This window comes from Thunnus thynnus, chromosome 2 (genome assembly GCF_963924715.1).
Source record: "Thunnus thynnus chromosome 2, fThuThy2.1, whole genome shotgun sequence".
NCBI lineage: Eukaryota > Metazoa > Chordata > Actinopteri > Scombriformes > Scombridae > Thunnus > Thunnus thynnus.
This window is the reverse complement of record NC_089518.1, coordinates 5,454,364-5,472,335: the sequence shown is the minus strand read 5'-3', so window position 1 is coordinate 5,472,335 and position 17,972 is coordinate 5,454,364. Positions and strand designations below refer to the sequence as shown.

Sequence of the window (17,972 nt, the reverse complement as noted above, 5' to 3'; positions counted from 1 at the left end):
CCTCCACTAAACTGAGGAAAGCTGTTCTTTAGCAGCTGCGCTGAGCAGAGCCAAACAAAGCTCGGCTAAACATGTTTAAAAGGGATGAGGTGGAATCTTTGGGGATCTCCTGATTCGATTTGATTCAAAATTAATTCTTAATTGAATAAATAAATGGGGGGCGGGGGGAGGGCATTGTTTTTAGAACAGCTTTATGAATTGTCTTGATGAAGGTCACTGTCTGACTAATAGGAAAGAACTTAATGAATGTTTTCTATCAACATATAATGTTTGAAATTATTATTTGGGAAATTACAAAAATGCTGATACTGAACATATGATTAAAATGCTCAGTGACAACATATTTCATTATTTATTCCATCAAGATATCTGATCTTGCAGTACAGTATCTGCTGGTAGTTACTATAGCAATATTAAACTTTTTATATAGTTATGTTTAGACATTGGCAGCACTTGGTTAAGGTTAGAGAAAGATCATGTCCAATCATGTTCTTGGTTTAAGACAGAAAGAAGTCAATGGTGATTTGAAGAACACAAGTTTCTTAACAGTGACACCAGGATCTTTCACTGACCTTAACCGAAGTGCTTTTGTTGCCTTAACCTAAACATACATGGGAATCAGGACGTGAAACCAGGTCTCTGCTGTCAGAGTCCTGTGTCTTTTTTGTAAATTTATTAAAAAACTGAAATATAACATTGACATAAGTATTCAGACCCTTTACTCATTACTTAGTTGAAGCACCTTTGACAGCAATTACAGCCTTGAGTCTTGTTGGGTATGACACAACAAGCTTTGCACACCTGGATTTGGGGATTTTCTGCCATTCTTCTCTGCAGATCCTCTTGAGCGCTGTCAGGTTGGACGGGGAGCGTTGGTGGACAGCCATTTTCAGTCCTCTCCAGTGATGTTCGATTGGGTTCAAGTCAGGGCTCTGGCTGGACCGCTCAAGGACATTCACAGAGTTGTCCCTAAGCCACTCCTGTGTTGTCTCAGCTGTGTGCTTAAGGTCATTGTCCTTCAGCCCAGTCTGAGGTCCTGAGCGCTCTGGACCAGGTTTCATTAAGTCCCCCAGTCCCTGCTGCCGAAAAACACCCCCAACATCGTGATGCTGTCACCACCATGCTTCACTGTTGGGATGGTATTGGGCAGGTGATGAGCAGTGCCTGGTTCCCTCCAGACTTGATGCTTAGAATTGAAGCCAAACAGTCCAATCTTGGTTTCATCCGACCAGAGAATCTTGTTTCTCACAGTGTGAGACTCATTTAGATGCTTTTTTGTAAACTCTGAGCAGGCTTTCCTGTGTCTTTCACTGAGGAGAGGCTTCCATCTGGCCACTCTGCCATAAAGCCCAGATAGGTGGAGTGTTGCAGTGATGGTTGTCCTTCTGGAAGTTTCTCCCATATCCACACAGGATCTCTGGAGCTCAGCCAGAGTGACCATCAGGTTCTTAGTCACCTCTCTTACCAAGGCCCTTCTCCCCCAGTTGCTCAGTTTGGCTGGGCAGCCAGCTCTAGGAAGAGTCCTGGTTGTTCCAAACTTCTTCCATCTAAGAATCATGGAGGCCGCTGTGCTCTTGGGAACCTTCAATGCAGCAGAAATGTTTTTGTAGCCTTCCCCAGATCTGTGCCTCAACACAATCCTGTCTCTGAGCTCTGCAAGCAGTTCTTTCAACCTCATAGCTTTGTTTTTGCTTTGATATGCATTGTCAGCTGTGAGACCTTATATAGACAGGTGTGTTCTGTTCCAAATCATGTCTAATCAATTGAATTTACCACAGGTGGACTCCAATCAAGGTGTAGAAACATCTTAAAGATGATCAAGAGTAATGGAAGGCACCTGAGCTTAATTTTAAGTGTCATACCAAAGGGTCTGAATATTCATGTCAACGTGATATTTCAGTTTTTCCTTTTTAATACATTTGCAAAATTTTCTAAAATTCTGTTTTTGCCTTGTCATCATAGGGTATTGAGTATAAATTGACGAGGGAAAAAATGAATTGAAACGATTTTAGCATAAGGCTGCAACATAACAAAATGTGAAAAAAGAATTACCTTCTGAAAACACTGTATACACAAGATCTTTCAAAAAGGTCAAGCAAAACATTATTTACTAACTTTATCATTAGCTATTACATTTTTTTCTTTCATCCATGTGAATAAAAAATAACCAATATTTAAAAACTTGTTTTGTAGGCTGTGGAACATGAGAGCACATTCACTGAGAGACTTCAGTGACTTGTTTCAAGCGAGGGGACAATAGGGCTGCCAAAAAAGTCGACACATTTTTTGCAAGGTTTTTTCATGAAAAACAGCTGCTAAAGGCGTCTTTAAAGCTGCCATATCTGGCAATAAAGTTGCCAAGTTGTGGATAGCTTGAGCAATGTAAGCAACAGTAACACCGTGTCCTAACAGCAAGCAAGTGTCCGACTATCATGTCGCATCGCGTAACATCGGAAGCTCTCCGTCCACACTGAATCCACTTCTGTTATGTCATGTAAACAAACCATGTACCTGTCAGACTGGAGACATAACCACTCAAGTAAAAGATGGGTGAATACTTGCTATTAGGGTTGTCAACGGTTAACCGTTTATTGGTTAAATGCCGAGAATATTTTTGACCGGTCACGCATGTCTGTCTATAGGTTAATTTGCATACAGACTCCGTTAACAGCTAGACAATGATGTGTTCACAACATCAGATCTTTACCAGTGTAAAACCAACTTCTACACAGAGTGTTGCATTATGGGTTGTTTGTAGCATTAATGTTGCTAGGCTAGCGAGCGTCTTAAAGTCTGTTTATAGTGAGTGTATTAGAGCCAGTCAGCACCAAAAATTGTTTCGTTAGTCCAGTTTAACCAGCAGAAGTTTCTGAAGGCTCATGTAACATGTTTTTTGGCCACAGAGGAAATAAATTCATGACGAGTGAAAACCAGTCCAAAGCGTCTTCTGATGTCTTTACTGCAGAAACAGAATATATCAAGCTGCCAAATACCACTGTCACAGATGATAAGGAGCTCAAAAAGATAACTGCTCATTTCAGCTAAATAATCAGCTGTTCCTCATCCATGATGTGCTTTTCAGGCGAGCATCAGAAAGTAAATAGAAATAGGGCGTCCAACAAAAGTTCAGCTCAAAACAGCATGCCGCATCACGCCGTGAAGCGCTGCATTGCTTGCGGCCAGTTAGGACATTCAAATATAGAAAACAAGTAATCAAACTGATTTTGTTGCTGACGCTTGCTTGTATCACATTCAGTTAGGACACAGGGTAACTGAAAGGAGGACAGGGCTTAGTGACCAGTTAGTTAACTTGATGAGTACAACATTATTATTACTGATATTAATGATGGCCAAAACTATGAAAATAAGACCCAAATTGCAGTTAACTGGAACAATCCCGAGTACAGTAGACTTTATCAACAGCAGCCAGGAACCAGGAGCCTCTGCCACTCCACCTCATCCCCGTGCCGTCTCCATCCATCCTACCTTCCTTGACAGGAATCGCTGGCTTTTTCTGCCTCAGACCCAGAAGGATGAAGAAGAGGACCAGTGGGATGAAGATCTCAAAGGCCAGCACCCACTGGAAGGAAGAAAGAAGAAAACATTATTTGAGTTGCATTTTCAGTTTCCAGGGTGATTCTACTGGAGACTCCTCAAGGTTAACTTCAGTCATGATTCTTTACCATGAAACTCTCCTTGTCAGTTTCCATCTCCCTGCTTGACTCATGTGGGCGGTTGAAGCTTCATATTAGCTTCAAATCAACTTTTAAATACATTTTTGCACAGAAGGAGGACTGTGGATTTTGTCCTACATCAATTATATGTAAGTGTACTTTATGTAAGTGTGATCAGAACAGTTTTAAGACAGACTTGAAAAATGATAAACCCGTTGTTTAAGGCCGGTTCAAACAAATACGTTGGCCTAAGGTCTACTGGCTGCCTTTCTTCTCCTCTGTTAACAGTCAAAACATCCCAGCTCTCTGTTACCTCCAGTCATTCAGCATTATGGTACTGCACTTCTAGTAGCTGCAGGAATCTGGTTTCACCTCATCTTGTGATGTGATGTGTTGTGTGATGACAAAGCCACATGAGGGCACTGAATCCTCTGTCAGGAATCATGTTGACAAAGTGTGTGTGTGTGTGTGTGTGTGTGTGGCACTATCTCGTTACATTGTCCACACAGAACTATGAGAACCATGATTGTCCTTGTGTGTGGATGTACACACACATGCACACCCACACACACACACCAACGCATCTTATGTGTGTGTGTGTGTGTGTGTGTGTGTGTGTGTGTATTTTTGAAGGTCATGACAGACAAACAGTCCATTTATACAGAGACAAGAGACCACTGATACACATGCACACACAAAACCTCACTTCTTATTTTATGACACACATTCAAATGAACCGGGACTCCGGCACACTGTACACACATGTCCATTTAATATTTTAAAAAACTGAATACAAGTTAGAATATACTTCAGAAGAGAGTCACAACAAAGTTATAATACTACATTTTTATGTGAAATAAAAAATATGAAGGTATTCTGTATTCAGTGTGCAACAGACTTGATTAGTGTATACAGAGAACATGCAAAAGAGTTCTAATCTGCATGACCAGTAGGCCATAAACATGTCTATACTTCCTCTTAGAAGTGGACATACTGCACACACACACACACACACACACACACACACACACACACACACTCAGCAGAAAACAGAGGACTGTTGTTCTCTTGTTAAAATTCATTGACTGTATTGATTTTCATGTCTTGGAAGAAGAAAAGCAAACATCTGATTTGAATAATAAAACAGAAGCATGCTGTTAGAGTGTCAGATCCTGCAGTTTCCCTCCACTTCCAAGTTTACATATTAGATGTCAACTTTCCTGTCCTGCAGGCACCAACTCACCATCACGGCATCCTGGACTCTCTGCTACTTCAGCTGCAAGTTTATCTTTTTATTATTTCTTTACAGTCCATGTAAAGGAAAATCAGAGATTTCTTTTCAAACACATTATACATGTTAGGTAATAATTGCTGAAAACATGTGAACTATGTAATATTGAATTGTAGAGTTGGAGCATTAAACTATTTTTCACCGTTTCTGTGTTCAAGATTTTTTGGGGGGGGGACCTGAAATTGTGGCTTGATGACATAGAGGGGTGACTAGCATGACTCCCCCTCCACTATATAAACACTAGAGCGCATGTACTCATAGTTACCATTTTTACACTGGGTAGTTTCACAAACTTTCATCAGAGACAACCGGGATTCACTTTGGATAATCCAGCTGGGAGGAGGGGTCGCGTCAACAGACGTGGTGCCAGCAGTAGTAGACACCCTGCACCACCTGTGGCTTCAGCTTCAGCACCGGCTGCGTGCTGGTGGGTGGTCCCTGGCAAGAGGGAGAGCATCTACTGGGCAGCACTTCACCAAAAAGCACAACATGAGAGGCAGTTGCTCCAAGGAGCGACCGCCACAATGAAGTTGCCAAGGACTTTTCAGCAGAGAAGTGAGTAACGTTAAATGCACCGAACTCCATTGAAAAAGATGACGATTTAACATAACAATGATTGGTGATGGATCACTTGTTTACTACATATTTAAGTTACATTTTTACTGAAACAAGTCCACATTTACCTTCCAAATATGTGCCGAATTAAACAGTGGCTCCTAACATGACTTTATTATTAAAATATCATCCATGTTGTTTGTCCCACACCTACAAACAAGGCCTATTTTAAATTGTGTATTTTTATACAGGAGTTTGTTATGAGTGTTGTTAACTCAGATTGTTCAGTTGGGCTTTGCTGTCTGATTTGCAGTTTAATAATCAGTTTGAGCACAGACAGAGCAGAAAGGTCCGCTGTACAAGACATCAGCCTGATATCTGCAGACTGCTGCTAGCTTGTGTTAGCTACCTGGCAGGTAGACACAAACTGAACAACTTAGAATCTGGAACCCGTTCAGTGGACTCTGAGTAATTCAACTCCGTAACCAGAGATGATACCTCATCAACTAACACAAACTGAGAGCACAGATCAGTGTGCAGAGTCTTTTTCAGTCTGTCCTTCTTTAAGATGTGACCGTTAAATTCACTGTGAGACAGCTCACCACCTGGAGTCACCACAGTCCTGTAAACTGTAAACGTATCACATCACAGTTACAGTAAAAGGACTGTCATGACTCAGGACAACTAATGTAGCAACTAACATCTCTACTTTTTGCCTGAAAGTAACCTTTTGTGCATGTTGTAATAACTAGATTTCACAACTTAGACATTCTAGACATCCAGCAAAAACAAAAGTTTGAACTAATCACATCATTTGAATTTTCTCTGTGGCAGACACACCGCTGGCCAGTGTTTTTCTTTTTAGCAGAGTGAACATACAGACATTTCAAATGATGACAGTACACATAGCCTTTTGTTTTCATACAGCACACAGTATTATTTTTGGACTGTTTGTTTGCTAATTGGAGTGTATATATGTCAGTTAACATTCTGTCATTAACATTTCTTATTTGCTTTAAATTATGTTCTACCTTTGTTTTTCATGGATCCAGCAAGTTCTTCCCTGGACAAAAGATGCAGCACCAGTAAAGATGGCCTCTTTTATTGTGGTAGGCAGGAAGTGGGAGAGGCCAACTGGGTGTGAAATTCAGTTAAATCTGATTGTTCTGGGAGTTAAAGTTTTGTTGTTTTTTTGGTTTAACAGTTAGATTGGTTTTAAAGAGTGTCTTATTTGTTTGTATTATGGTTAATTTGTAATATAGTAAATATATATCCTCACTTTATGTAATTTGTTAGGTCAGTTATGTTGAGTCCAGTATAGGTTGTTTAGTTAACTTCAATTTAAGTTAAAGTGCCATAGTTTTGAAAATATGTTTATCTAATTTTTCCTATTTTTGTATTTTGAAAAATTAACTTATTTCTTAAATTGAAATTAAGTTTTTGATTTTGACACCTGGTGTTCTTAAGCCTCACTGCTTGGTCCCTGACAATCACCCTGCCAGGGTTATTTTTGTAGTTTTGACCATCATTCTTATCAGTAATAGTAAATTGTCCTCATTGTATTCTAAAAAGAAGTCTGACAGGTCAAAAGACAGGAGCGATCAGACAGGTTGAAACAATCCTCCAAGTTAGGCAAACCCACTTCCTGCTTCAACATCAACATACTGGACTTACTGTAGCTGTGCAATGAAGGATTATTAGCAACCGGATAAACTGTTAGTTTGTATCCAACCTGTCTGATCATCTTTCTTGCCTCTTAAGACGTCAATGTAGTGATGTCACCATGTTCCTAACACTCAGCAGTTAGTTAAGTGGGAATGATGTCATCATAACTGATAGGTATGATGGACAAAACTACAAAAATAAGACCCAAGTTGTGATAAACTAAACTATGCTTTAACAAGAATGGTCCAATCGAGATTAAGAGTCTTTACTCACAAAAGAGACCTGACTTATAAATAATGCATTCACATAAAAAACACATCACACAGAAACTGGTGTTCCTAAATGTGAACATGCCATATAAATGTGCTTATGCATGTTTCACACTGTGCCTACACACACTCTGAGTCATCGGAGCGGAGTGTGATACAGCACTGTGGTGAGGAGAAGGGATTTTATTTGCTGCCTTTAATGTTTGCAGCACATCATAGATCTGTGCATTTAATTTTACTGCAACACAGCAAGTATTGTAAATAAATGTCATACTGTCATCATATAGCAGATTCAATAAAAATAATGAAATACTGATTGAATACTTTATGTATCTGATATTGAAATAACAGCTGTAGCCTGCTGACTTTTACACCTTTTTTTACCAGCTACTTATTTTAAATACTTGAGGTCATGATTAATAACTCTTAGTTGATAAACTTAAAATCTTTATCTTAATTCTCATAAAAGTTTGACTAGCCCTGATATAAAACTATGAAACTAAAATGAAAATGCCCAGAAAATGGACCCTGCATTTAACACTGTGTGTCATGAACAAGGAATAATGTGACATTTTGGGAAATGAGCTTATTCACTTTCTTCCTGAGAGTTAGATGAGAAGATTGATACCATCTCATATGTGTCCATTAAGTATAACACTGTAATAATAATCATAATAAATTAGATTTATATAGCGCCTTTCAAAACACCCAAGGACGCTTTACAAAAAAGAAAAATAAAAGAAAACTAAGCCGAGGTTAAATAATAAGCAACTGAGAAGTGAACTGGTTAACTGTGGGCCAGAAGCCTGAGCAAACAGGAAGGCTTTGAGGCCTGATTTGAAAGAGTCCAGGGTAGGAGCGTTACGTATCCAGAGGGTGGGGTGGGCCAGGAGATGATTAGCTTAGCTTAGCACATAACTGGAAACAGGGGGAAACAGCTACCTTGGCCAAAGGTAACAAAATCCACCTACCAGCACCTCTAAATCTCACTATATCTCATTTGTTTAATCTGTACAAAAAACAAAGTGTATAAATGACTATTTTCAGTTTTATGGGGCCCTTAGTGTTGGAAATTTCAATGGTTGGAAGCAGTGACTTCCTGGAGTCTCCGAGCTGCCAGGCTGCTTTCTTGGTAACCTGACTGTGACCATGAGACTATTGTTGAGATACACTGTTGATCAGTGAGATTTAGGGTTGCTGCTACTGAAGGAGTATTTTGTTAACAGGCTAGATCTTTTCAGTCTTCATGCTAAGCTAAGCTAACTACCTTCTGGCTGGACAGACATTAGATTGATATCAATATTCTCATCTAACTCTTGGCAAGAAAGCAAATAAGCAAACTGTGTAATGTACCTGCAAGATCAATTCACTTTAATGCTACTCTAGGCAAGGCAGGGTAAACTTCATTCATATACCACTTTTTTTTTTTTTTTTACAAAATTGCTTTCCTTTATTGGGCTAGAAAACCAGACAGAAGACCTCTGCATTGTTATTATTATTATGTCTATTCTACTTGATTTTTATTGTTGTCTATTCTGCTGATGTGTGTTTCTCTGACCTGAGGCCAGTTAAATCTTCATGAGGATCAGGATCACCAGGGTGGAGGTGAAGTGGACGGAGTTGTCATCTGCAACGGGCATGTTCATTTTGACAAGGCACTGAGCAAATAAGCAAGTTTCACAAAATATCAAACTATTCCGAAATACCGATATGTGATACATAAAATTTACCCAGGAGATTCTCCTGAAATGGCAATCAGCAAGATCATTTCTCTAGAGCAGGGGTTTCAGGTGACCCACACAATTACTGTCAAAATAGTTGAATAATCCGTTTACTCCCATGTGTGGAAAAATAGCTCTAGAGCCAGAATTCCACTCGGAATGTTTTAGTAGCGCGCATCAGTGTTCATGGATATATGCTAGCTGGCTTAGCCAAGTTAACCTGGTTAGCCTGGTTACCCATGCTCCTATAGTGTCTCTGTCGTTGGAATGACAAACGAGAGACCAGAGCTGGACAATCCTCCCATGACACTGACTGAGTGAAACATTATTAAAATATGCTCCATTATCCCTGTATTTAAATGATATAACGTCTCACTGTCCCCACCCCCTCTCTGTAACAGTTGGCTTTTCATTCCACCTTTGAGTGAAGCCATTTCCGATGTGGTCGGACAGCATGTCGTAAGAAGCAGTTCTGAGCAACCATAAATCTTCATAAAACAGCTTTCAGCAGGTGTCCTGAGTCGTCGCAGGAAACAGAAGAGTTGTGTTTTCCTCTTCCACTGCAGCACAACTAGACTGTTTCAGTAATAGTTACGGCCAATGAGCCATTGTTGGATGTTTACATTACTCAAAATAAAGGACCAAAATGTTTTCTACCTTTCTTTTTTTTTCTGCTGTACCGATAATGTACTGAACCATGACCCCAAACCATACAAACCCCAAACTGTATACCGTTACACCCCTAGTGCACTAATATGCTACCATACAGATATGGCACATACTGGCACACACACACACACACAAAGGCCTCTGCTGAATGTGGAATCAGAATTATTCATCATCTGTGAGACTGGTGTCTGTGGTGCACAGCAATGACGCCATTCAAAACATTTGAAGTCACAATGGACCCAATGTTTGAGACTCACAGAGCGGGTAGGAGGATGTACAACACACACACACACACACACACAAAAGGGTCCATTTCTAGGTATTGATTTACACAAACACAACTCTCAGGAGAAGTTGTTGTCATTATTGGTGTTTCATGTCAACAGCTCTCAGTGATCTGATTGGTACCTGTGCTGGCTTGTCGGTTCAACCTACTGTATATAGTATATAGGCACGCCCTTTGTTCAGCTCACTGTCTCTCTCTCTCTCTTTCTCTCTCTCTCCATCCAGCTGCAGTAGTACCCTTGTGGTGCTTGGTATGTGCTTTTCATTTACATATTAATTTATTTTGATAAACTTTCATGCAGTAAACTTCTATCCTGATATTGTATCCATTATAATGTACAGGGTCTGAGCCAGCTGCAACCATGGGTGACACCAGGATATCATGCTTGGGGAGCTTTAACCAACAAGTCCTCCAAATTATGTGTATTCCGAAAAGTGTGTGTGGTCCAGGTATTCCTAACGTTGTGGGGACGTTAATCTGTTTACACAGTCTTGTTGTGGGGACTCGCCTCCCTTATGAGGACAAAAAGAAAGTCCCCTCAACATAAAATCATTGATTTTTGGGTGAAAACTTGGATTAAAATTAAGATAAATTCAAGGTAAGGTTTTACTTCTGCTGTAGTTCACCTACTGGTTGGTCAATAGATGAATGCTTTGAGAAGATATCTAACGGCTGCTCATCAAGTTTTACATTCTGCAACTTAACTTTGGCAACTTTGTCAAAATCAAAATTTGGTTACAATTGTGATTTTTAGACAAAGACATATTTCCTGTCCGAAAGTTCATATTTTCCATAGGTAGCAGGGCGTGTTTCCAGAGCGTCAGAGGCAACACCCTGCACTCCTTATTTGAAGGTCTTGGCTTCAAACGGACAAGATGGCGCTGACCATAAGCTGCAACTCTGGGCTTCAAACTGGCTCCAATGCAAACCAACTGGTCACACTTCGCTACGTCTGTCTTTATATACAGTCTACAGGAAAAGCATTAGCTTGTACTTGTTTTTAAATCCAGACTGCATTGATTTAGATATGACTCCCCTGCAATTCATGATGTTTGGATAAATGATTTAGAATTTTAGACATTAAGCCTAGAGCACTGATTCAAATGTCTGGGGAGAACAGACACACACACACAGGTTATCGTGCATTTTACAATAAGCCACTAGTGACTTACTGTATGCAGCAGTCCTGCCTTCCCCCTGGGATGAGGAACTGTACTTTATGCCCAACCCATAACAGTCATGTATAAATAGTTTGTGGAGAGTTGGCCACCTGACACACTTCACACACTTCACACTTGGCCTTTCACATCTTTTTAACATGGATTACATGTGGGGAATTGGAAAATGAACAAATAATCTTTTCACCAGGAGAGCGAAGAGGAAAATGAAAAAAGGTCGAGCTGAAGAAGTGCCAGAGGAGAAAAGGATGTTTTCACACCAGCATCAATTACCTGCAAATGTTCAAACTCTCAACACTGCAAACTGCTTTCATATATTCTTTGGCACAAGGGTGCTATGTTTTATCCACAATAACTTAGAGGTACTGCAAGTTCAAAAGAGAAGTGTAAAGGGGTTTATTGTATCATCCAGCTACATGTATGCAGATTAAGAAGAGTGAGAACTGATCAGTTGATTTAATGAATTGTGATTATTTCTATTCACATAGCTCTTCCAGATAAAGACTGAAGGAAGCTGTGTGGGACTTTGTAGGCAGGATAAAGACTACATATGTTAGCTGGCTATATCTGAAAACAAATCTTTGTCTCCATGTTGTCCCTCCGTCCACACTGAGCTTTTAAAAAACTGTCTCCAGAGTAGATAAATCTTAAAACACCAGCATGTTCGTGTATGCAGGGAAATTTCAGCTTTTAGAAAACTGTGACCGCTTGTGGGCTGTGTGGAAGTAAAACTAGCCATTTCAGCATGAGTTACTGTTTGCTTGGTTAACAGGAAGCATTTTTGACAATGAAATTGCTATTTCATGCTTGACAACAGAAACTGAAAAGAAGCCATTCTAGTGTGGATGTCATTTTTCACAAATAAGTGTGATTTAAAAGTAAGCTAGCTTAGTGTAGACATCATCATTGTTGTCCTAAAATCCCTTGAATCAACATATGTCTTCGATCAACATTGCAAACATTATCTGCTCTTAAAAACCACTACTGCAGCTTCCACGACTACTGAAAATGATGTCTCTTTGTTGGACCATAGGCTGTCCTGGGACCGCTATGCTTCCCTGGCTGTCATCTAAAGAGGTTTTGGATCATGTTCCTTATCCTGCAGGAGACTCAGTCTCACCTCATGTCTCTCTCTCTCTCCTGTGTGAATGATGTCCTCTCTGTCCATTACTTGTTACTTGTTATTAAATAGAAATAATAGTTCATTTTCATGTATCAGCGCCTCACATTCATCAAATCAAAAACTAATTTGTAAAATACTAAGTGCGTTATCAATAATTATAAACTAAAAGTGTTCGCTCCGTGAGAGTCGCAGCACACAGTAGCAGAGACGTCTGTCCTTCCTCCTGCTCTCTGCTCTAAACACATGTAGCTACTCTCATGTATCCAATTTACAATTCATGGGCGGAAACCCTGGACTGGTAACAGGAGGAAACAGCTACACCTTTGGACAAGCAGGCTAAGTGTTTCCCTATGTTTCGAGTCTTAATGCTAAGCTAAGCTAATTGTCTTCTGGATATAGCTTTATATTTAAAGGACCAGTGTGTAAGATTAGTGGCATCTACCCCTCCCACCCCCCTTCCCTTCAAAGCGTGTAGGAGAACCTACAGTGGCCCGACGCCCCTCTCTAGAGCCAGTGTTTGGTTTGTCCCTTCTGGGCTACTGTACAAACATGGCAGTGCAACATGGTGGGCTCCATGGAAGAGGACCCACTCCCTATGTAGATATAAAGGACTAATTCTAAGGTAACGAAAACATGACTCTTATTTTCAGGTGATTATACACTAATGAAAACATACTTTTGAATATTATATTCATTTCTGCCAAGTCCATTCCACTAGATGCCACTAAATTTTACACACTGGTCCTTTCACAGATAGATATGAGAGTGGTGCTGATCTTCTTATCTAACTCTCAGCAATAAAGCACACAAGCATGTATCCCAAACTGTCAAACTATTCCTTCAATGTTCATGACACTTTATAATATACAGTGTTGAATGTAGTGTCCATTTTTTGCAGGGATTTTTTGTTTCATAGTTTTATATGAGGGCCAGGTTGTCTGGTCAGGATCTATATCAGTGGTTGCACTGCCACACACACCCTTAAGCACATACATGTACACACACACTGCAGCGACACACCCTTGCTGTCTTTACTGAACCATTCACACACACTTATTCAACCACCTCTGGAACACAAAGGATCTCTAACTCTGCTGCTGATGTATTATTAAGCAGACACTCACGACTCATTTGCAGTTCAATTATTAAAAGGGCTGATCATAACTGCAGTGAGCTGAATGAGGTAGGGGTTCAGCAACCACAGAGGGGGACAAATATAGACCAGTGCCAAAACTAACCCAGGGTTAATGAATACCGGATCATGTTAATGCAAGTGTGCCTATAAAAGTACACTGAGGTGCTGTAGATTAAACCTGTCAGCTGCATACTTCACAGTTATACATCAATGACAATAGAATTATTGATGCCCTTAAACAATGCAAATCAAGACTGACGCATCATCCAAAAGTTGTAAAAATTGGAGCATGTTTCCAAAAAAGAAATTGCAAATGAGTGTGTTTCCATCAACTGTCATAATGTCTTTATTCTTAAGAAGAGCAAGGTAGGAGGTTAATTTCTGAGATGTCCAATTGATGCCTCTGTTCAGCAGGTTTTCATCACATCACTCACAGTGTTCTAACAGAGGCAGCTGAGTGCCTGTCATTAAGTTTGATGTTGCCTAGATGAGGTTACATCACACAAACTGATGCCAGTGTAAAAAGGTGGTTACAATGTAGCACCGTTTCAACCTAAATATAAAATCTGTGCAGATGTACTTTAATTATGGGTCAGTTTTTTCAGGTTTGGGATGACACTCTTACTTCAACATGACAATGCCCCAATACACAAAGCCAGCTCCATAAAGAAATTATTTTCCCAATTTGGTGTGAAAGAACTTGACCTCAACCTCATCCACCACCTTTGGAATGAACTGGAACACTGACTCAGCCAGACCTTATCACCCAGTATCAGTGTTGGACCTCACTAATGTTTTTGTGTCTGAGATATTGATTTTGGGCCCCATTGATTTCTCTTTTTATTTGCTTCCTCTTGGTAACATGATTAGTAGACATAATATACTGTGCAAAAGTTTTAGGCACTAAAAGTAAAGCAAGGATACTTTCAAGAATAATACAAAGTTCAGTAAACAGAAGAAATGTTAATGAAATCGATATTTGGTGTGAGTGGCTTTGCCTTTAAAACAGCAGCAGTTCTTCTCGGTACACCTGCGCACAGTTTTTCAGGTACTTGGCAGGTCAGTTGTTCCTGCATTTTGGAGAAGTTGCCACAGTTCTTCTGTGGATTTAGGCATCTCAGCTGCCTCCGTCTCTTCATGTGATCCCAGACTGACTCCATGATGTTAAGATCAGAGCTCCGTGGGGGCCATAACATCTGTTGCAGGACTCCTTGTTCTTCTTGTTGCTGAATATGGTTCTTTATGACTCTGGCTGGATGTTGGGGCTCATGCTGTAGAATGAATATGGGACCGATCAGACGCATCCCTGATGGTACTGCACTATGGATATGAATCTAAAGTGCCTGAAACTTTTGTACAGTATGTAATTAAATTTCTATGCAGATGATGCACAACTATATTTCCCTGTTGCTTGACAAGGATGAGAGACGATTATAGTACCAGTCAAAAGTTTCGACACACCTTCCCATTCACTTAAATGAGAAAGTGACTGGCATTGCACATTTTCCTCCCAAAAGTCAAAATTAGTTCAAAGCTGCTGTATCAACCCTAACTCATAGATATAAAATATCTGTCCAGGAAGTGTTGAGTTATGTTGACAGTAGCTTAACAACTATTGTAAAAACAGCAAATTGGGAAAATTAAATCTGACAGATCAGAAAACAAGGCGGCTTCTTACTAAAATCAAAGATGAAATATACTAAAATGAAAAAAAGAGAAATTAGAAATGAAGTCCTCTCTAATATAAGCCTGTTCCAAATGGTTCTCTGCATTTGAAGTAAATGAAGGCCTTTTGTGTACAGTATGAATACTAAGTGTAGCTGCAGTAAGTAAAGTTCTCAAGCACCTACAGTATATTATAATTTGCTGCATTATGTAAATAGGGTGTGTGTGTGTGTGTGTGTGTGTGTGTGTGTGTGTGTGTGTGAGAGAGCGAGAGAGAGTGAGTGAGAGACTGTCACAGAAAAAAACAGTCAAAAATAGCATCTTCCAAAATATGTTTAAAGTCATGAGCAGGCATGTGTAAAATGCTTTAATGGATTAAAAGCTGGTTTACACATGCGCGCACACATACACACACACACACATACACATACACACACACACGTGTACACACAGTGTTAGCTAGAATGAAAGTGTATGGAGTTTTCACTTCAGCAGTGGCATCTGCATTCCTGCTGTGTCACCACGCTGTCTCAGACTTCGCTGTGTGAGGACAAAGTCACCTCCCCAGGGTGACATGAGATCACACACTGTAAAAAAGGGATTTTGGAGGGGGGTAAATACAGCCCATGCGAATGGTTTAAATGTTTCTTAAGTATATTAGTCAGCAAGTGAAATACATAATAACAGATAAATTCTTCCTCCACTATATTTGTTAACAGTAACAGCCCTCCACAGTTAGAGCCCTGCACTGCAACGTGCCATGCATCAGCCCTGGTGGGAGTTTCGAGCTGCTGAGTTGATTCCTGTTTAACCAGTTGCATATCATGAATGCAAATGTTAACTTATTTAATGGTAACATCTATCACAATATTTGTAGTCGGCATGCTTCTGTGTAAGACCAGGAATTTAAGTTTGTAGCCTTCTCTAGACACTGGCAGTCTACCATTGATAATAGGCAAGCTAATTAACATGTGAAATGCTAACGTCAGAGTTGAATGTGCAAGCAAGGTTAGCTTCTACTTAAACTTAATAATTATAAAACATAGTAGTGAAGAAAGCCTGTAGCAATGTGCAGGTTAATGACAAGAATGCTGGTTACCTAAAACTAGCTGCATGTCGTGGTATTTGCCAGGAGCACAGCTGAACCTACTGTCAGGCTCCAAATTTAAGCTAGCTAGCCAGCCATCTCGTTAGCGCTAGCTACCTGTAGTCCAACTTTGAGAAGTAATGTAGCAAAGGGCTACCATTGTGCATGCAATGCAGGCCCCTGACACAGAAGGTTTGAATAGCTTTTGCTAGCTAGCTACAGCATGGTATTCAACCGATTACAATTTATAGTTGGTCAGTTTAGCTTTAATAGCAGACAGGGTCCAAAATTAGCACCTGCCATTCACCAAATATGAGTAAAAATCTATGTTGGCGAATAAAATAAATTATGTTAGCTGCCATAAGCAGGTTGCTGAAATAGGCCTATTTCACTAAACTCTCATCACTACAACACAAAAGCGACTCTGCAGTGTTGGTGGGAGGACAGATGCTGAGGAGGCATCCAGACTGCTGGTGCAGATACAGAAGGAGCAGGAGGAGGAGAGGTGTGTGTTTTTGCATATTCAACTTATTGCATATACATACTGTACATATATGCAGTAACATTATAGATCATTTCAGCTTCTTGTAACCTGTTGCTACAACTGGGTGAAATAGAACAGTGGTTCTCAAAGTGGAGTCTGGGGACCCCCAGGGGTCCTTGAGAGGGTTCCAGGATCCAGTATGTATGAATATTTGGTCATCAGTTTCATACACTTTCTGTAATAAAGTAATCTAAAAGCAAAAACCTTATCAAACGGGGGTTCATGGTCTAATTTGTGTCAGTTTAGGGGTCCTTGATGTGAAAAAGTTGGAGAACCACTGAAATAGAAAACAGAAGAAATATTTTTAAAAAACAGAGAATCTTCCGGTATGTGAGTCTTTATTGTATCATGATAGTAATTTACGTATGAAAATCAACTGTTAAATTGTCCAGTTCATGTTCATCACATTGTAGTGCATATTATTTTTTCATTGCAAGACAAAAGACAGAACATTAACTGGACAACACAGAGAAAACAGAACAATTAAGTTACAAAAGTTTAGTCAAAGAATAAGGATAAGAGATAATAGAGGATAATAAGGGATGTGAGTTGTTGGATATTTGGTTGATTTGATGTTTATGTGTCTTTTTTAGTTGCTTTCACATATTTTAGAAGTAATTCTGGTTTAATTTAAACTTTTGCTTCACAATGTTAATAGAGACAGTTAATTGATTAATTGAAAATGAAAATAATCGTTAGTTGGAGCCCTAATTATGTTTTCTCATATTTTTTTATCATAGTGATCACAAATGTCCAATGTATTGTTAGTTGCTTTACTACTTCTGATCCAGTTCTAACATGCTAATGGTGCCAAAAATCAACCCCGAAATTGATGTCAATGTACACACACACACACACACGCACACACACACACACACACACGCACACACACACACAGGTATAGACACTTATATAGTCAGTTTTATCTGTCTTGGTGTTTTTATCCAGATTCTGTTTTATAGACTGAACTGTTTGGTTGTTTGGTTGACAAACTGCTAAAAACGAGCCAACAAGATGCAGCAGCGAAACAAGCATTTGAAATAATTGTGCTGTATTTTGAAACAGTTAATAAAATTCAGTAAATAGCTTAGCTGCCCATTACATTACTTT

At 39.7% G+C, this 17,972-nt stretch overlaps 1 protein-coding gene across 3 annotated transcripts in view; it reads right to left on the bottom strand.

Moving 5' to 3' along the window:
• abca2 (ATP-binding cassette, sub-family A (ABC1), member 2) overlaps window positions 1-17,972 on the bottom strand; it is a 119,517-nt gene that overhangs the window by 69,086 nt on the left and 32,459 nt on the right. For all 3 annotated transcript variants that reach the window (XM_067600572.1, XM_067600556.1, XM_067600552.1), the window contains exon 2: window positions 3,487-3,580. In XM_067600572.1, coding sequence (XP_067456673.1) covers window positions 3,487-3,580 — 94 coding nt within the window. The remainder of the gene's footprint in view (window positions 1-3,486; window positions 3,581-17,972) is intronic.